Genomic DNA, 21,555 nt, shown 5'->3' with positions numbered 1-21,555 from the left:
CGAGGATGTGGGCACTCATCGCCCAACATGCCGCTATGACGACCGCCCTGACGACTGATGCCACAATGAACGCCACTTCGACGACCACAGTTATCACCGTGACAGCGGTCGTGATCGGCCAGAAGGGCCCAAGTCTAGCCAAAATCACCACCACCGGCCAGACCACTTTGTCACTGCTGTCAATGAACCTCGCACCAAGCGCAACTATGACGAGTAGTACAAGAAGATCCTTGACGGTCCGTGCCCTCTCCACAAGAACGCCAAGCACAGGATGAAGAATTGCCTCGGTTTGGCTAAGGAGTTCTAGGACAAAAAGCTGGACGATGACAACAACGATGAAGCCAGAGGCCGCCGACCACCTGGGGGCAATGGCAATGCCTTCCAGGACCACGACAAGGTGGTCGCCACCATCTTCGGGGGCCTCACCTCCACCGAGAGCAGAAGGGAATGGAAGCTCGCGGCACGGTGGGTGCTCGCCGTCACTACGAAAGACAACGCTGCCAACCCCAGCTATCGCCCATGGCCTGAGGTCCCCATCGTTTTTAGTAGGGCCGACTAGTGGGTGGACATTCCCTACATAGGGCGTTTCCCCCTCGCCCTCGACGCCACCGTCCAGAAGGTGCTGTTCAGGAAAGTGCTCATCGACGGTGGGAGCGCTCTGAATCTCCTCTTCGCTGGAGCCCTAAAGGAGCTGGGCCTCAGGTTAGCAGATCTCACATGCTCCAACTCATCCTTTTGGGGTGTGGTACCTGGCAGGGCCTCCAAACTGCTTGGAGAGATCACCCTACCAGTATAGTTCAGCAAGGCAAGCAACTACCATGTCGAGCATATCAACTTCTACGTCGCTGACTTCAACACCGCCTACCATGCCATACTTGGTCGGCCAGCTCTGGCCAAGTTCATGGTTGTACCGCACTATGTGTATCTGGTGCTGAAGATGCCTTTGCCTGCAGGAGTTCTGGCCCTATGGGCCAACCTCTCCATCGCCTATGCCTGCGAGATAGAGAGTCTCGCCCTCGCCGAAGCTACCGACCTCTCCATCCAAATGGCCAGCGTGGTCACCGAAGCCAAGACGGTGTCTGCTGACGACATGGAGATCCCAGAGCTGGAGCCTCCTCGCGCCTCTGCCAAGTCCAAGGAAATAAAGGAGGTCGGCCTTGGCCTCGATGACCCCTCGAAGACCGTGAAGATTGGGGCTCAGCTTGACCCTAAATAGGAAAGCGCGCTCGTCTCCTTCCTACGTGCCAACGAAGACGTGTTTGCTTGGAAACCTACAGACATGCCGAGGGTACCACGGGAGAAGATCGAGAACTCCTTAAATGTCTCGCCGACCGCTAAACCGATCAAGCAGAAACTCCACCAATTCGCGCCAGACAAGGAGGCTATTAGGGTAGAAATAAAACGGTTCTTAGCGGCCGGATTTATAAAAGAAGTGTATCATCCTGAGTGGTTAGCAAACCCTGTTCTCGTTCAAAAAAAGAATAAAGAATGGAGAATGTGCGTTGATTACACTGATCTTAACAAACACTGCCCTAAAGACCCCTTCAGTCTGCCTCATATAGATGAGGTCATAGACTCCACCACCGGCTGCGAACTGCTCTCCTTCCTCGATTGTTACTCCGGCTATCACCAGATCTCCCTTAAGGAAGAAGACCAGATCAAGACATCGTTCATCACTCCCTTCGGTGCGTATTGCTACACCACCATGTCCTTCAGACTAAAGAACATCGGGGTGACTTATCAAAGGGCTATCCAAATGTGCCTCGATCAATAGATCGGCCGCAACGTCGAAGCTTACATCGACAATGTGGTCGTCAAGTCCAAGACCTCCAATGATCTTATCACCAACCTCAGAGAAACATTTTCCAACCTTAAAAGGTACCGATGGAAGTTGAACCCTTCAAAATGCATCTTTGGAGTTCCATCCGGTATACTCCTGGGCTACATTGTCAGCGCACGAGGCATTGAGCCCAATCCTGACAAGGTCTCCGCCATCCCCAACATGAAACGACCAACATGTGTCAAGGGTATACAGAAGCTTACAGGTTGCATGGCTGCTTTAAGCCGCTTCATATCGCGCCTCGGCGAAAAAGGGATACCATTCTTCAAACTCCTTAAGGCCTCCGAGCGCTTTTCTTGGTCGGAGGAGGCAAACACAGCTTTCGAGCAGCTCAAGTTGTTCCTAACAAAGCCTCCGATCATGACGGTGCCACGGACAGACGAAACTCTCCTGATCTACATCGCCGCTACTTCTCGTGTCGTCAGCACAGCCATTGTGGTTGAACACGAAGAGGGCGGGCACGCCTATAAAGTGCAACGTCCGGTATATTTCATCAGCGAAGTTCTTAACGAGCCCAAGACTCGTTATCCTTAGGTCCAAAAACTGCTATACGCCGTCCTGATTACTTCGCGTAAGCTCCACCACTACTTCGAGTATTACAAGATCACCGTGGTCACTGAGTTCCCTCTGTGGGACATTCTCCGCAACAAAGAGGCCAACGGCCGCATCATCAAGTGGGCGGTTGAGCTCGACACTTACTCCATCGAATTTAGAAGCAGGCCTACCATCAAATCTCAGGCGCTTGTTGATTTCGTCGCTGAGTGGACCAAGATCTAGGAGCCCATTGCCGCCACTAGCCCCGAGCACTGGGTGATGTACTTCGATGGCGCCCTTAACATCAACGGTGCTGGCGCGGGCATTCTATTTATTATGCCGACCAAGGATAAGTTCTGGTACGTTCTCCGGATACACTTTCCGGCCTCCAACAACGCCGCCGAATATGAAGCATGCCTCCATGGACTCCGTATAGCCGTTGAGCTCGGCGTCAAACACGTTATGGTGTACGGGGACTCCGCGCTGGTCATAAACCAGCTCAATAAAGACTGGTCTTGCTCCAGCGAGAAGATGGATGCTTATTGCGCCGAAATAAGGAAGCTTGAAGGGAAATTCTACGGTATCGAGTACCACCACGTGGTACGCGATCAAAATCAGCTCGCCGACCACTTATCCAAGTTAGGCTCCTCTCGCGCCGCGATTCCACCGGGGGTCTTTGTTCAAGATCTTCTAGCACCATCCATTAAGGAAGATAAGGAAATTCAGGAAGTTCCTCCTGCCGAGTAGCTGGTACTTACGGTAGCTTTGTCGACCGCTGATTGGAGGGAACAATTCATCAAGTACCTCTCTAGTGCTGAAGTATCCGCCGATAAGACTGAAACCGAATGCTTAATTCATCAAAGCAAGCATTAAGTGTTGGTGGACGGCAACTTGATGAGGAAAAGTGCCAAGGAAGGGATACTGTAAAAATGCATCACCCAAGAAGACGGAGTGAAGCTACTTCTCGAAATTCACTCTGGTTCCTGCGGCAACCACGCGGTCTCGAGAACATTGGTCGGCAAAGCTTTCCGAGCTAGTTTTTACTGGCCCATGGCTATCTCTGATGCAGAAGACCTCGTTAGACGCTGTGAAGGATGCCAATTTTTCGCCAAGCAAATACACGTGCCAGCACAAGAGTTGCAGACCATCCTAGCTTCTTGGCCCTTCGCATGCTGGGGACTGGATATGATTGGGCCTTTCAAGCCAGCGCTAGGTGGCTTCCGGTACGTATACGTTGCCATTGACAAGTTCTCCAAGTGGATCGAATATAAACCGCTTGTCTCGGCTACTGCAAAGAAAGCAGTCGAGCTCTTCGAAGATATCATCCATAGATTCGGTCTCCCGAATAGCATCATCACTGACCTCGGAACTACATTTACTGGCCATCACTTTTGGGACTTCTATGAAGAATGATGCATCTCCATCAAATACATCTCCATTGCCCATCCTAGAGCAAACGGTCAGGTCAAACGGGCGAACGGTATGATCCTTGATGCCCTCAAAAAGAGGCTGTATCAGAAATAAGAAAAGCATCCGGGCAGATGGCTCAAGGAGCTACCAGCTGTAATCTGGGGACTGTGCACTCAAGCCAGTCGCAACACCGGTGTGTCTCCATATTTCTTGGTCTATTGCTCAGAAGCCATACTACCAGCGGATATTGCCTTTCGAGCACCTAGGGTGGAAAATTATGATGAAGAGCAAGCCGCAGCTGTTCGGACAGAGAACGTCGATAGGGCCGAGGAAGAACGCCTAATTACTTGCGTCCGCACAGCCAAATATCTAGAAGGCTTGTGAAGGTACTACAACCGCAACATCAAAGGTCATTCATTTGATGTCGGCGACCTCATTCTCCGCAGAAAGCAAAAAACCGAAGGGATGCACAAGCTTTCCTCCCCATGGGAAGGGCCTTATGTCGTCAAAGAGGTTACCCGACCAGGGTCTTATCACCTATGTGACTTAGATAGAATTGATGTCACCAACTCATGGCACATCGAGCACCTCATACGTTTCTATCCTTGAAAAGCCCCAGATATGTACTCTCCACTTTATGATGAATAAAGTTTTGGTCTCCATAACTTATCTCCACTTTTTCTCCATTGTGGTTTAATCTCCGCTTGCGGTCGCCGAGCTCTATGCTACTCCATAACGAACTCCAATACGAAATCGCCATAACTACGCCGACCATGATTCTCCAAATCTCCAACGTATTTGCCGAACACGTTTTCTCCAAAATCGCCAAACACGATTTCTCCAAAATCACCGAACGCTTTTTATCCGAATCGCCGAACATGTTTTCTCCAAATCACCAATGCATTTCGCCAAACATGTTTCTCCGAGTCGCTGAACTTTTTGCTCCAAATCTCCAAGATATTTTGCCGATCAGCGAATAGCATACGTTCTGTTCTGTTCTTTTCGGAGAAGACCCAGTCTCTGATCTCTCCCTACACGTGCTACGGGCTCCGCGCTCTGCGTTATGGGTGGTCGGCTGTGGTTCCTTGGTCATGCCTGTTCTTCCTACATGTCCACGGGCTCTGTGCTCGATGTTATGGACTATGGGCTAGCCAAGGCCGAGAGCTCAGTAAAGAACTAATTGCTCAAGCGCCACTTATACTACGTTTATCTCCAAGTTATTTTGCCAACCGCCGAGCAGCAGACGTTCCGCTATGCGCTCTATGGAGAAGACCCAGTCTCCAATCTCTCCCTACACGTGCTACGGGCTCTGCGCTCTGCGTTATGGGTGGTCGACTGTGGTTCCTTGGTCACTCCTGCAACTCCTACACGTGCACGGGCTCCGCGCTCGACGTTATGGAATGTGGGCTAGCCGAGGCCATAGGGCTCAGTAGCGAGCTAACTGCTCGGACGCTACTTATACTACGTATAATTGCGTTATGGTTAAAACCATGAAGATTTTTTCACCGAAATGTCAGCAAACTGCATACACATGCACTTTATAATATTTATACAAATATATAAATGTTTTGTACGCTCTCGCGCGTTCTAACTACCCTCTAAAGATGTTACAGACAATACCCTCCGAGCATATCACTATGCTCCACCATCACCACCCGTCTCGCCGAACAGGTCTATATTGCTGGCCAGCTTCTTTGCTCCGTCCTCCACCTCATCCTTCGGTTGCTGGGTCTCCGCCTCGCTCAGCCCTTCGGTGAACCCGCCCCCTATCGCCTGAAGGTCAATGGCTGGGTAGTGGGACCAAACCACCGCCAGGGCGTGAGAAGCGGCGGTTGCAATGGCATCGCGGTTGAAGCTCTTGAAGTTCTCCCATGCTGCCTTCCACCTCTAGATGATGGTGTCCGAACATTGTCGCCTACTGTCGGGCCGAGGAGCCGGTTCTAGGTCGATGCAGTCGAGCACCGGTTAAACTGCGGTGACTACAGCGTCAAAGTTATCCTTTTGGGTCTTGGCCTCCTGCACCAGCACATCAAACTGTGCCTTGGCTTTATGATGGTAGCTTGCAAGCATTACAATGTTCCATCATACAAGGAAACTACTTCAACAGTAACTCCGACCAGGAGGTATTCACCTTTCAGCTCCTCGGCCAATTTGTCTGCTCGCTTCGACTCCTTCGCCTTCTCCTCTCGGAGTTGTTCGAGGGCCTGGTGCAGCTGGCCGAGCTCCGTGTCCTGCTCTACAATGACAACATTCATCACCAACGATAAGGTTATTCAATAATCCAAAGCACATTCGCCGATACGACATACCCTTCTTCTACTCGGAGACTTTCCGCAGCTGCTCCAACTGCTCGGAAGCACCTGTCAGTTGCTCGAAGATAGTGGCCAGCTGCTTGGACTTGCGCCACACCTGCTCGGTCGTAGCCACCAGCTGCTCGGACAGGACCCCCTTTTGGTATTCTAGGTCCCGCGCGTTGGACTATACAAGGTCTCGCTCGCGCTGGGCCCTCTGGATGTTTTTTCTCTGTGAGGTTCATCACCGCTTTAAGTTTTTCGTTCTCCTCGGCGAGGGGCTCCACCCTCTTTATCAGCTGGTGCCGCTGCTCGACAGACTGGGTTATCCCCTGCAAATGCACAACGATAATGACGAACTCCGCTCTCCAACGTCGAAGACAAGCTCTCCAGATGTAGTACTGACCTCAATTTGTTTCATCACGCCAGCAACCACAGACTTCAATCTCCTCATCTCCCTGGTGGTGTCCTCCTCCTCGACAACCACCACCACATCGCCGCGCTTGCGGAGGATTCAGACAGATTGGGGTCGAGGTTCAGCACACTCGATCTCTTCCACCTCGTCCTCCTCCGCCGCAGCTAGACGCACCACCTGGGGGTTTGGTCGCCAGATAGCGTGTTCGACCACACCTTCCGATGCCTCAAGCAGGGCCGCCTGCTCCTCTGGCACTGAAGGCCCCTCCGTTCCGAACACCGGCGCGGCATCGGCGGCTCCAGCCTCTGCTCCTGACGATCCGGTGGTTTCCGTCGTTGCTTCGGGCACCGTCGCTGATCCGTCAGCCAACTTCTCGCCGCTGCCAAGTCCGCCAGTAGCTACGGTTGATTCCTCTGCAGGCCGCCGAACAACTGGGGACTCCGGCATGGGGCCTACCGGCACCTTTTCTACTCTGGGACCTACCTTCGATTGCTCGGCAGTCTAGACGGGCATGGCCAGATCCTCCGCATGCTTTGCACTACATCAGATCATCTCGTCAGTCGCCAAAAAAGCTAAGAAACGACAGCAAAGAAACTCCAAGGCAAATAAACTTACGGTTTGGTCTGCCGGTACAATTTTTTGAACCGGCGCTGCCCACTTGAGCCCCCAGGCACGGCCGTGGAGTCGACTCCGGTGATTTCGGGTGGAGGTGCAGTTTCCTCCACCGTCGGCCTTTGTTCTGCCCGTCGCTCTAGGACTTTCTCCGCATGCTGCTCGGGGACCTCCGTTGCCTGCTTTGCGGAGGCCTCCGTCGCCTGCTGCATAGGGACTCTCCTCGCCCGCTGCTCGGGGACTTCTTCGCCTCCCTTCGATTATTCTTCTGTGCGCCTGTTGCGTGGAGGGGCTTCAGTGCTCGGTGGAGTAGGCACCGGATTTTCGTCATCGTCCTACCACTCGAACACCGCGGTCCTTCACGTTCAAGTGGTCTGGTCATCGCCAAGCGAGATGGCGCCTGGCTTGAGAGGAGCGGCGGTCACCATGTTTCTCTTCTTCTGGGCTGGCACGTCTGCCACTGCCCTTTTCCCCTAGATTTTCTCCAACACCGGGGATGGACTCTCCGACGAGATGCTGACAGTGTCCTCCTCTGGCCGCGGTGGTGGCCGGGAATCTACTCCTTTCAGCCATTCGTGCCTCGGCACGCCCGAGAAGTACACCGTCCTATCCTGCGAGTGGATGTTTGCATAAATGAATCAGTCCAATGCTTAGAAATGACAAAAGGTACAAAAGCATCAGGAACATACAACTGAAATAATTACCTGGGGAGGCAGATTCTTGCAGTTAAATGGCTTCATATACCCTGACATGTTGAATGAGGCAAACGAAGCGAATAGCTCTGTAGCCTGCTCTTCCACAACGTCCATCGGCAGCATCTCCGGCCTCTTCCAGGTACAGTTGGTTTCCCCCTTGAATTCAAAGGCAGGGTGGGCTCTCTCCTTGCATGGCTGAACGCGGCGCACTATAAAGCTCGCCGCAACCAATCCGCAGTTGGTCTTCACACCCTATATTAAGCTAAGGAGCTCCCTCACTTGCTCCATATCAGCGCTGCTTGACATCTCCGACCAGCTCCTCTGGCTCTCTGGGATGTGGTCGGTGTCGCAGCGGATGGCCGGGTGGCTCTGCCTCATGTAGAACCATCTGGCGTTCCAGTTCTTCAGTGATGTGTTCAGCAGCACAGTAAGGTACTCCCCCGCCATTCCATCACATAGCTGAAGGTATACTCCGTCGACCACCTTGGAACCACCGCCGCCTCTCTTCTTCAGCCAGAACAGGTAACGGAGATATGCCTCACAGAAATGGATGAAGATAGAGATGTGTAAAATGGTATTTGGGTGGAGATTGCACAAACTAACAACCCAAAGTTCTAGCAAATCCCTCAGGAATGGATGAACAGGAAATCCCAACCCACGCTAGAAATAATCCTCGAATACCACCACTTCATCGGTGTGAGGTGTTGGGAAGGGCTCACCGAGGGCCGGCCGCCATCCGGCGGTAGCGCGGTCAGGAAGAACGCCAGCCTCAACCAGTCTGTTGAGCTCTGCTTCTCCCGTTCGTGACGGCACCCATTCTTCATAACGCCGGGCTTCGGCACTCGCCTTCTTGGGGCTCGTCTTCTTCGATTTGGCAGCTCCCTTCTTCGACGCCATCTCTCAGATCTGATTAGGGTTTGGCGGCGGAAGCAAGTGTGGATACGAATCTGGAAATGTGGGGGCTCAGGAGGAAGATGAGATGGCAAAGTGGCAAAGGTGGGAACACGGGATGCGGCGGCGCTATTAAAAAGCACTTTCCCCACCCTTTCGCATTCGAGGGTTTTCGGGGCCCTGTTCCCGCGATTTATGCCACCCCGAATTTTCCGTAACAGCAAGGTGGGCCGTTACCTGGGCCTTCGCGCAGCCCCAGCCCGTATTGCTGATTTATCTCTGCAATTTGTTACGGCTCGCCGAATGCTCACCGACATCTTCGCCAATCGTTATGGCTCAGTAATTACTACTGTACAGCCATTACTCCGTTGTTTTCTCCGCGATTCTGTTTTCTCTAAGTTAACTTCTGTTTCTGACCCTGGCACCACATGACTACGTCATCTACTGTCAGGCTCGGGGACTAAGTAGGCACACTTCACCTTGCGATGAGCGTGCTTTTCGGGGCTACGCCCGGGGACTGGCTGCCTGCTCGGCTGGTCTTTTATTTTTCTTCTGTTTCTGACCCTGGCACCACTTGACTACGTCATCTACTGTCAGGCTCGGGGACTAAGTGGGCACACTTCACCTAGCGGTGAATGTACTTGTTTTATTCTGGAAGCCTTCGCGCCTCTTGAAGCTGAAGAAGGTTATCTTTTTTCTCGTGGTCGGACTCTAAGTGGGCACACTTGGTCCACTGCGAAGAAATTTTTGATTCTGAACTTGAGCTCCTTACACCCTTATGGCAAGCCGTATTTGGTTCACATTGCTCGGCGACGGTTCACGCTGCTCGACGACTGCTCGCAACTACTCTGCAACTCATCACGGTGGTCGGACCATGAGTTTGACTGCTCGGCTGTGTTCGCACCTGCTCGGACAAGCTCAAGACGGCGTTGCACAACGGGTACAAGGTTCTCAGGGACTAGCTGTGGGGGGGTTCGACCCCGGATACCCACGGCAGACCACATGGGCTACGCCCTCAGGGCGGCCCAGCCCACAAGACGAAGCCTTGCAGGGCACGGCTCTGCTCGGTGTCTCCCGCAAGACATCTGGAAGATACTACGAGATCTGTTAGGATATGTATGATCCCAAGTTTCCTGTAATCAGTTATTACTTTCCGGTTATCTCTCAGATTGAACCGACTTGTAACCCTGCTCCCCGGACTATATAAGGCAGGCAGGGACCCCCTCCAAACTCACGCAATATCATACGATAGCTAATACAAACCAACAGACCACAGGAGTAGGGTATTACGTCATACTGATGGCCTGAACCTGTCTAACTCGTGTGTATCTGTTGCCTTCTTGTTTTTGATCTCACGCTTCTTTGCCCATCAATCTAGCTTCGTGGGATACCCCTCGGAGGACTGCCGACAATATTCTGTCGACATCGGTTCACTGAAGCGACGACGGAGCTATTGATGTGCTTTTCTTGTCTTGATCCAAAGAACTCTTTCTCTAGTTTTTTATGTCAACAGTCTTTCTTGGCTTGCTGAAATTTATGCTAAGGATTTCTCAAATCATGATCGTGGAGTCATAAGGGGACAATTGGAGACATATTCTTCATGTAAGGAGGCATGCTGCCTTTGCTAATTGCAAAGATATTGAAAGTTTATCCCAGAAATTGGTTGAAACTAAAAAACATTTGCTTTTTCCATTGGTCTACAAGCTCATTGAATTGGCCTTGTTGGTGCCGGTGTCAACAACAACTGTTGAAAGGGCTTTCTCATGTATGAAGACTATCAAGTCTAAATCCCGCAATAGGACTGCTGATGATTGGTTCAACAACTTGATGATCTGCTATATTGAGTCGCAAGATGCAGCTGTCTCGTAACCATGCTCGTGGCCGTGGGCATCCGTAGTTACCAATTAGCATTTAGGTTTATCTTTTGTGTTTCATTATCTAAGTCGTGAACTTGTGTACTGAAAAATCATTTTAATATTTTCATTTGAATCTATCATGGTTTCCTAAGTTTATATGTATGTTATATAATATATTCATGTGCATTGTTTGTCATTGTTAGCTCGGCGTATTGTCACGCCCAGGCTCTAAAAAATTCCAGGCTCCGCCACTGATTTGAGAAATGATTTCAAAGGTAGTAGAAAAGTACAGCTTCATATATACTTCAGCAAGGAAGAAGCATCAGTTTTTAGATATTACAAGCACATAAAAAATGTTTAAACTTATATGGGTTTTGAATTGAATTAAATTATTGACGAATACAGAAAATGAAATGCCATTACATAATAACCCTCTTACATAATAGTTCAGGAGACTGATGAAATAACCCTCTTACATAATAGTTGCAAAGTCTTACATGCAAATCCATTCGAGACATTGAAGCAACAACACATATAGACAACACTCCATCAGAGGTCCGCGTGGAATAGTTCGACTTCCGTACGAATTGGAAGAAACTGATTTCCACACAGGCCTCACTCACGGTAAATAAAGTTACAAACAACAGCGAAAATGCCAGAGTACACACGGAGGAACCAATACGCTAGTACATGACAGTCTTAGAAGTGATGTGGCAATGACAAGGGGGAGCACATTCATCAGACATTCTGACCTGAGATACACACATACAAGCTCTGGTCAACAGCGTTACATGGGGGCGCGAGGAGTGATGTACCATCCTGTGGTATGGACTGCCAAGCTGTAACTCTTGTTCTCTCATCTCCCTTGGGCAATTGAGTTGCCTCCAGAGATGAGACGACTGACCATTCCTGGTGCAACGAGTGTATATGGAAACCCTCAGAGTGTATATGGAAACTGTCAAGAAAATGGTGTTGACCACAAGCAGAATTTCAAGCAACATAGTAGTAGTGATTATCCTGTCTTTTAGAGCTAAGCGTCGCCTAATTGGATCAACTTTCAGCTTCAGTAATCTCACATTCAATTGCTGTTGTAGCCTCCTCACCAACTGCTTAAGCATCATTTTCAGCTCCAGCGTTGGTTCTGTTTGAAGTCCCAATTTTAATTTCTGTCACTTCATCATCAGCTTCTTGGACATCATCTTGTTCAATGCCATTGATGAAAAGGTCGATCGGGTTGCGATGTCTGGCAACTTGTTTGGTCACTGCGTCCACTGTCTTCTTGATGCTGGGGCTGTTGATGTATTGTGCGTTGTAGCACAGGGAAACCTCCGTAAGCCTACCGAGGTTGCTGATACCTGAAGGAACACAGATCTGGCTCGCTGGAGTCGAACAGAACTTCAATTGGAGGTATGTCAGCTTCCACATAGCTCCTGTGCTGAAAGTGAGCCATGGCATTGGGCAGTAGATGGAAAATCTCTGAAGCTCACAGAATCCTTCATTTCCAATCACTATGGGTTGTTCAGGGATGAAGTCCAAGCCTAGTATTAGGCACTGCAATTTGGGCAAGCCTCCAAGTATCTTCAGATCATCCGTCGCTGTTTGCTTGTTACAGACGGTGATTTGCACGAAAGCTAGATGCTCGAGTCCATCGATCCATGGTGGAACACTTGCGAATCTTCCTGCTGTCACCTTGAACTTCTCAAGCCTCCAAGGCGCACCAGACTCTTCAAGGGAGCCCAGGAACTCCATGGAGCAGCCGAGTCCACATTGAATGGTCAGGGACTTGAGGTAGTAGTTGCACCTGCCGATAGATGACAGTAATGCTTCACAGTAGTCTCTGTCAGTGGACTGGTGAAAGGACCATGTAACTGCGAGCACGCGCAAGTGTAGATCACCGAGAGCCCTGACAAAGCTTGCAGGTTGTTTGGTCAAATCAACAGTGACTAGTGTCTGTAGCCCGTAGAGATGCCGTAGTACATCGTTCGGCACCCTTGCGGCTGTTTCGACGAGAAGATACTTCAATCCATGTCGTAGGCCCTTAATTTGCTTTGGCAGCTGGCTTATCCGTGTGCCCCTTAGGTCTAGGTGCCACAAAAAAAATAGCTCGAACACTTCAAGCGGGAGCTCTGTTATCTGCGTGTAACTTACGTCCAATGTCCCCAGAATCTGCAGCTCCTTAATCTCGTGTGGGAGCTTGCTGACTCGAGTATTCCTGACGCTTAGATATCTCAAAAAGATCATTTTGCTTCTGCATACCTGCACTAGGTCCTCATCCTCGAGATTCTCCCAGCCTTCTAGATCCAGAACCACCAAATAGATAAACTTGTCCAGAGGGATTCTGCAGACTGTCCCAGACACAGATAGCGAACGAGTCTGGGACAAATCCATGGTTTCAAGCATCGACGGGAGCAGGGGATCTGGATGGTGCAGGGCTAACCTCCGTGGCATCCTGCTGCTAGTTTGGTTGCCACACTCTGTTGTTGTTGCTGCTGCTGATTCTGCCAGTAAGTTGAGCGTAGTGGTGGTGAAAACGAAACCCATCTCTGCAGATTTGGAGGCCAGGAATTGATGCATAAAATGAATGATTTGCCACTGGCAGGCCTCGGCTTCATCTTGCTTGTGTTTGCAGTTTGATGCTACACAGGTGATGACATTACTATCCACTAGCTCGGAGAACAACCTCTCTGCTTCTGAGTAACCAACATTATCAGTAAGGTTAAAGAAGCCTTCATATATGCATTTCAAGATGAGACGATCCTTTTCAAACTTGTACCCATAAGGAAACATGCTCATGTAAATTAATAGTAACCTCAAGTAATCATTAGGGAAGTCATTAAAAGCGGAGGATAGTGCTTGTTCTGTCAGCCGGGGGACTCGTTCCTTGCAATAAATTGCAAATCTTTGATGCTCCTCGTCCTCATCCTCTCGTTGGTGCAGCTGCTGCAGTCGTTGGTCCTTCAGCCAGTCTGCCATACCAATTATAAACAACGGTATACCTTCACATCTCCTCAATATTTCATCACAATGTAGCTTCATATTATTTGGCAGGCAACCATCCACTGAACCAATGACTTTTGCTAGAAGCAGACTTTCTGAATCCACTTCACTTAGAGGTTTCATCTCATGCACAAGGCCATCATAAGAATCATAGCAACATGCCCATGCTGTACTTGTACTGCGTGTTGTAATCAATATTCGGCTACCATGATTATTATTAGGAAATGCGCCCTTGATTTTGTGCCAGTCTGATGCTTCCCATATATCATCGATAATGACGAAGTACCTGGCCAGCCAGCCGGGAGCATTGTGAGAAAGAGATTAGCAAATATGTATATTTTCAGATTAAAGATAATCATGCCAAAGCTAGTAATTAAGTTGGTTGTTATCGGTACCTTTTATCTCGCAAGCATTCTGAAATGAGGCGGACTAGGACCTCCATTGTCTTGGCTTGTGACGGGTCAGATGACAATGCTGTTGCTGCTGGTTCTGAGACTTGGGAGAGGATATCTTGAACAAGACGAATGTTTCTATCAGTTCCCCGTGGCACTTGTGCCATAACGTTGCATTGGAAATTGTAGCGCCCTCCACTAGTTTCATGCTGCTGCCTGAGTCGGTTGCGGAGCTCCACGGCAAGAGTTGTCTTGCCTATCCCCACAGGTCCAACGATACACATGACTCTAAGGTTCATGTCCATCTTCCCCTGGTGTGCGATCCACCCCAAAATCTTCTTTGCCGGGCGATCAATGCCGACAAGAGGGAGGAGGGCATCCGCCTCGGCCAATTGGGGTGTAATAAGCCCAAGGTCAGAGCTAGGGAGGAGAAGATGCCTATACCTGGGGCTGGAGGGATGTTCGATGATATAGTAAAGCCGTACAGTAAAGATAGGATGCCAATATGAGAATGACTTCCTACGATGGAAGCACTGTGAAGCTCTTCGCAGCAGCGTGTGGCGAGAGGGATCAACATCACCGAGGACGCGGTCGGCAAAACGGGGAACAGTGAGCAAATATTCACCCAGCCATTTCTTCGTCTCGGCATCGTCAAAGTGCTGCGGACTCAATGTCGTCAAGAGCGCCGCAATGATGCTCAGCTCCGTCTCCATCAATACCAAGCAGCGCCGTCCACGGTCACCAGTGACGATGCGATGAGGGCCAGCAGGCCCCAGCAGCTGAGAGATCCTGGCACGAAGCGGCTTCAGCTGGCTTAATAACTCCTTGATCTCGGCCGCCGTCTCCTTCTCCTCCTCGGAATCTTGATGTGCCGTGATATCTCTCTCCAGCTGCTGCTCCGGATCGGGAGCGGCAGGCACCATCTCGACCTCCTTGCCCTCCTCCCCCTCGGAGGCCTTAGGCGCCATGCATGCACCCTGCGAGTTGAGCAGTTAAATGAACTATTAAGGATCGATCCAATATCAGGCGGCAGAATGAATGTCGATCAAGGGTTTCAATATGTACTTATAATTTCCCACTTACTTGATCCGTGATGGCCGATTGACGGACGATTTTGGCTTGCAGGCTCCGGCCTGCTATTATATTCCACCTTGCGTTCAGTAATCCTTTAATTTAAGTGGTGATGAAGAACACGTCGATGATCGACAGCAGCGAAACTGCATGCTCTCGCTCCTACCTACACCTACATGCAACGCAAGAGTAGTGTAGAAGCGAAGATGCTAGAAAGCCGCATGTATGGAGCAAGCAAAGAGCCGTGAAGACCGTTGCTCCGTTTGATTCGGTTCCAAAACCTACGCGCACGCCACACGGCCCCCACCAATCCAGTTCCTTTCCTACGTCTGTCCATGCAGCAGGGACCACACACATGCACTCCTTTTTCGAGTACTGAAATCTTCCTAACTTGGCTCCCGACGTTATCTCTTAAACTTGAAGCTTCCAAAACTTACTAATTACATTGAGGTTCAAATCACCATAATTTGAATAATCAATCTGTCTGCTTGGCACGCTGATTGCACAATGAAATGGCCAACAAGGCCCCATATGCCGGTCACATCTCTATCTCCTCTGCCAGCATGTTGGTCCCAGATGTCGGTGACATTTCATTGCACAATTAGCATATCAAGCAGGTGGATCAACTCATTATGGTGGTTCATACCTCGCATGACATATATAATTAATAAATTTAGAGATCTGAATATGTATTATGGATGTTCGGGGACCTATATTATGTTCGTGGACCAACGGTGCATTTTACCCTCCTTTTTCTTTGCCACAGACTCCGCCATCCTCCTTGCACAATGGGAGGTATCACAAGGTAATGGATATAACACGTCCAAAAACTGGCTCACTCTCTGATTCATTCTCTTTTATAAGTAGGCACTTTAGGGAGTAAAATACACTAGTGGTCCATAAACTTGTAAGGCGGTGTCATTTAGGTCTCAAACTTCTATTTTCCCAAGCTCTAGCATTAGTCCAAATGAGTTTCAGCTCGTTCCATACGCCAACATGAGTGCTTTGATCTAACATGTTGGGTCTAGTACCCAAACTTGCACGGTGGTACCACTGTTATCCTTGACCAGTCTTGGACAGTGGTAAGCCGATCTATCAATAGCGGAGGAAGGAGCAAACGCGAGCAGAAACTAGGTGAAAAAAAATCAGTCCTCCTCAGCCGCTTTATTCATCGGGGGCACTATTTATAGAGCCGTTCTTTTATAACTGACAGACCGTAGTGCCCCCGTACTGACCCTAGCTACCAAGCATATTCCTATACTAGCAGGTGTATCACAGTCCATTTCTCCACAACCGAGTCAAAGTCAGGTTTGACCGCCGGGGAGTGGTCTCTCTCCCTCTCTCTCTCACCCGCCTTCACCTGATGGATCCTTTGATGCTTCACCCGAGTTCCTACACCCGTGAATTCTGCTTGCGACCTTCGCGATGTCATAGTTTCGCACGAGACCTCCATGATTCTCCTTGCCTTCCTTGTTCTGAGCGAAGAGGGCTTCCTCAGTGTCTTCAGAGCATGAGAGCTATGCTTTCCCTACAAAATAGATTGCTTCAACACATTCGGGAGCCTTGGTTAGCCAAGTTAGCGAAGGGCCCTCATGCAAAGGGTGTTTCCTCCAACAACCACGTAGATCCCAAACTTCCAAAATTGCATATCTTGGTCCTCGCACTTGCTAAATGGGCCACACGAGTTATGTGAACTTGCATGACAATGCCATCTAGGACATTAACATCCAGAACTGTATATTTAGGTCTCCAAACTTGCTATTCGGGCAACACAATATTAAAATTACTATTGTTTGCGATAAACCACCCGTGTGGATGTTGACTGTGCACTTGGCATGTGGCCTACATGTCATCCCTCTCTTATCTTTTTCTCCAGTCCCTCCTGTGTAGGTTCACATGTCCTCTCTCTCATTTACTTTCCTACAAATGTGCCCATTTGGACAACACTCGGTGCCATTGGTTTGGTGGAAGTCGTATGTGCTTTCCTGGAGTCCGCCCACCCTAGACCCGATAGCCTACCCTATATTCTAGTTGTGTGCCCCAAGTCCCAACCATCTTCATTGTCATGTAGCCCTAGCAATAGCCAAGTTGTCATGAAGAACTGCTAGGTTTTGGGAGACAAGAAGGATTGCGGAGAGAGAAAGAGGCTAATAGAGGGGAGGTGGGAGAGGTTCGGTGGTGCAAATTAGGTAAGGGTGTGAGAGAGGGAGAGGAGTGTCTATGTTCCGTGTAAGTGGGCTTAATTAGGACACAATTTTTGTAGTTGGGACATGTGAAACCCATCTCTAAAAATTGCCTCACTATGGAACCCATCAAGGAGGCCATGCGTGAAATGATCTAGATGGCTAGAGTGGGGTGAATAGGCTATAAAAATTTCTCCTACTAACCACAACACTTAGGCAAAGTGATTAGAATAAAAGGTGACCCTAGGAGCAACTACTTTGCCTAGCCTATCTCACAACAAAGCAAGCCTCTTAACACTACTACAAGAGCACTCAAACAAGCAGGAGGTTATCAACTAGTCCTAGTTATGCTAAACAAGTAAAGCAACTAAACTAGCTACTCTACTCAACTAGAGCTACTACTACTACTAGAGCTACACAAGCAAACAACATGTAAGGCACAAGTGTAGGATTGCAAACCAACAAGGCAAGAGAGAGACAAAGATTTATCCTCAAGGTTCAGTTGCTTGCCAGCAACCTATGTCCTCGTTGAGGCGAGTCTCTTGATGATTCCTTCGCATGCTAAGCAAGCCTCTTATGCTTGACCCTCAATGTGGGTGCCAAAAGAAGCCAATCAATCAATAGCACTCCAACTAGCCTTGAGCATTCCACTAGTGTTGCCCTTCATGATCTCCTACGAAGTGAGCACAAAACCCCTCACAATCAAATCCATTGGAGCCCCAACACAATCTCCATGCAGTGCTCGATGGTGCCTCGCTACTCCAAGCCATCTAGGTGGCGGAAACCATTAAGAGTAACAAGAATCCCGCAGCTCCAACGATGAACTAGTGCCACTAGATGCAAACTCTCTAGGTCTCTCACAATCTTACTCTAGATCATTCCTCAAGCAAGGAAGTGAGTGGGAACTGTTCTTGAGCTCCTCTAGGGCATGTGTATCGATTACAATGATCAAGAGAATCCAAATGACCTAGCACAACACTATTTATAAGATCCCAAAAAACTAGCCGTTGACAGTGTTCGTGGGTTGTTTTCAGGGTCACCAAAAACTCCTGTGACCATTGGAACACCCCCACCGGAGAAAGGATCATGAAGATCCTACGGTTAGATTGTAATCTAAATCTAGCCATTACTCACTTGTTTCCCCGATGCCTTTGGTGGAGTAACCACCAGAGATTTTCAGTGGCCTCCCCGAGGCAAGCCCCACATGTAGATGATCGTTGGAAGCCAATGGTCAAAAACTCTTTACTTTGGTGCCTCTCTGGTGCCCACACCGTACTAGAGTATTCCATTGATGGAAAGATCTTTCTGTTCCAACAACAAGAGCTCCAAGGGGTCATTGAAAAAGTTCAGTGGCCCCCATAGGAGAATGCTCTGGCCCCTTTTTGAAATTTCAGGTGCTGCATAGAACACAACCACATGTCTTCCTTTTGGGCTGCTTTCTCCTGTGCTCTGTAGCAGAAAGGTCTGTTTAGTTTCAATTAATCTAATTGTCAATGATCTTCCTCACCACATCCACATTGTCTAACTTTGTCAAACCTATAGCATGTGCTGATTGACAATTAGATTCAATCGAGAATACATGTCCTTTACAAGCTCATTTGATTTCATAGTGAAAGAATCATAGGTTTGTTTAGTTAGACAATATTTTGAACACATGAGCAGAGATGCCTATGCTAATTGATTCAAACAAGCAATTTTTAGCTTGAGCATTTAGATGAATTTCTTTTTCATCTCAAGTAGTGGGTTTTTTGGGATTCTTTAGGGGTTTCATCTCTTTGCTAGTGACTCTCCAAACACCTAAGTCTACTGCTTCAAGGTAACAAGCCATTCTAGCATTTCAGTAGGGGAAATTAGTGTCGTCAAAGTGCGGAGGCCTAAGGGTATCCATTCTTCCCACTTTAAATAGCATCTAGCTCAATGGAGGTTAAGCCAATGGTACAAATTGAGCCAACTAGCTCTGGTACCAATTGAACGGGCCATTATGCTTAAGCGGGGGAATGGGTGAATTTTGCAACTTAAACTTAACTTAGCCTCTAGTTCCTACTTATCAAAATCTATGCAATAAATCTATGTGCATCTAGGTTTTGCTAAGTGTTTCTATCACTACCGCAAAGAGTTATGCATCTTAGGTTCCAATCCTATTAACAGCCTAGCAAGCTAAACTAAGAATGTAAAGCACATGACCAAGGTAGCAATGTAAATACGGAAGCTTAAGTGGTAGAGAATGCAAACTCCTATTGATGACTCCTGATTTTTTTCAGAGGTATCGAGAAGCTCACACTTCACACTAGTCCTTTTGGAGCCCATCGTAAGATCCAAGCTCTTGGTCAGGTAACTACGTGGAGCCTATGGGCCTTCCCCACATGCAAATGGGTCTCAGCTAGGCCTTTTCTCGAACTGCTCCCCACCATCTTTACTATCTTGTTCTTCGCCTAAACACCGCGGGTCAAACGTTCCCTTTCGTACACGCTCGGTGGGCATAGCGCAAACGCGGTTGGTGTGATTTCGCAAGATTACAGCCCCTATTGTACAAGTAATGGTGTGTGCAAGCACTAAGTAGTTAGAGATCAAAAAATCTCACTAAATACTAAGCCTAAACCTAGAGTAAGCGCTAAAGTGACGGTCTAACTAGCCTGAGCACTTCGCAAGGCACCTACACTAATCACATATGTTTTCTTTAAGCACTTTGGTGGCTAGATCAATTAAATGTGCCTTGGCCCTTCTACAACTTCCTTGTGCTCCGACCCCCTCTAAATGGCTGGCCAAGTGGGTATTTATAGCCGCAAGTGAGAAACTAGCTGTTGGAAGCAAGCAATACATTCTGCATACAGTGGAAATTAAGGTCCAGTGGTATCACCAAATAAATCCGGTGCCTTCAACGTAGACTAGCCGATGGATCATCCTGCCATTGCACCCTTTTCTCCGTTATGCCTTCTCTAGCACTCACTGGATAATTCCGGTGACATCCTTGTGCTCTCGGTTTCTTCTCTGGAAACCACCGGTGCTCCTTCTCTTCGGTGCTCTGTACCATGAAATTCTGGTGCCCTCTCTAATCCTCTCTGTACAACCTCTATCTAGCACCCTATTCTTTGGTGTCTGCATCTTTGATCATCAAAGATTTCCGATGGTTGCTTCTATGTAGAACTAATGTCTGGCACCCTTTTCTCCGGTGGCACTTAGCTGATGTAGACTGGACAATTATGGTGCTGTAGTGAGCCCTTGTTTTGCTTCATTTCTTCATGTTTTTGCATCTGGGCTTCACCCACTTGGTGTCCTGACATAATTTCTATGTCATCAAGAAAGCTTCTAATGTCTTGCTTGAGGCGTTGATCACTTTGATCTCCACGTTGCCCAAGTCCAAGCCAACCTTGCATCCAAATGAACTATTCCTTGTATATCCTATCAAACATTGTTAGTCCAAATGGTCATGTTGTGACTCAAACACCAAAATCACTTCATGGACCATGCAAGGTGTCATTTTCCTTACAAGTGTGTCCACCCCACATCAAAATCTGGACCCTAGAACTAAAAACATCACGTTCACACCTTAAAATTTTAGAAAAATTGACTAAAATTTATTGGAGAAGACTTGTTAGTATAACTCTTCTTCTACCTGATCCTTGCCATTTTTTCTGGGCCCACTGTCAGAATACGTTTACGCATCTTCCGTATGGACCAAAACACCCCTACTGCTTCTCTCTCCCTCCATCGCTGACCACCTTCTCCTTCAATCTCCAACCAACGCATGGCCTGAGACGGGTGCCACCACGGCCGCCGACGCGCACTCCCCTAGCGTCGGCCTCGCGCTATGCCAGGCACCCATGCCGCCATGCTGTCACGCCTTGCCCGCCGTAACATCCCTGAAAATCCCAAACCCAAAAATCACAACTTTCAAAAACTTTTCTTAAAAGCCCTTGCTTGTGAGTGATCATGCTAGGAAGCCACCCTAGTTGCACAAGTAGAACCTAACCATAGATGCTTGAGCATTGCATTAATCTAAACCCTGAGTTGCTTCTTATTGGATTATATGTATTGACAACAAATTAATATTAAATAAATTGCTTGTTGTGTGTGGGCCCAAGCCCTGGGTAGACCAAAAACCCCTAAAGTTGACCTAGTTGGAACCCATTTGGGTTGTATACATGCATGGAATAGAAATAGAAATAGAAATGGAAAAATAGAAATAGAAATAGAAAAGGGAAAAGAAATAAAGAAGAAATGAGAGAAAGCAACCAGCCCTAGCCGGCCCAAGCAGCCTACCCAGCCAAGCCGCGCCCGCACCCATGCCTGCGCCCAATGGCCCAATAGCCACCGGGCCCAACTAGCGCACCCGTAACCTCAGCCCGTGCCCGTGCCCGTGTTGGCGTA

At 48.7% G+C, this 21,555-nt stretch overlaps 1 protein-coding gene across 1 annotated transcript; it reads right to left on the bottom strand.

Moving 5' to 3' along the window:
* Positions 1–11,033: 11,033 nt before the first annotated feature.
* Positions 11,034–15,200, bottom strand: LOC136487027 (disease resistance protein Pik-1-like). The gene is made up of 3 exons (XM_066484152.1): positions 15,017–15,200; positions 13,937–14,910; positions 11,034–13,827 (listed from the first exon to the last, which is right to left on the bottom strand). The coding sequence occupies exons 2-3, from the start codon at positions 14,899–14,901 to the stop codon at positions 11,655–11,657; spliced, it is 3,138 nt and encodes a 1,045-aa protein (XP_066340249.1). The 5' UTR covers positions 14,902–14,910; positions 15,017–15,200; the 3' UTR covers positions 11,034–11,654.
* Positions 15,201–21,555: the final 6,355 nt, after the last annotated feature.

This window comes from Miscanthus floridulus, chromosome 10 (assembly GCF_019320115.1).
Source record: "Miscanthus floridulus cultivar M001 chromosome 10, ASM1932011v1, whole genome shotgun sequence".
In the NCBI taxonomy this organism is placed as follows: Eukaryota; Viridiplantae; Streptophyta; class Magnoliopsida; order Poales; family Poaceae; genus Miscanthus; species Miscanthus floridulus.
Note: the sequence above shows the minus strand (reverse complement) of the source record. Positions and strands in the feature narration are given on the sequence as shown.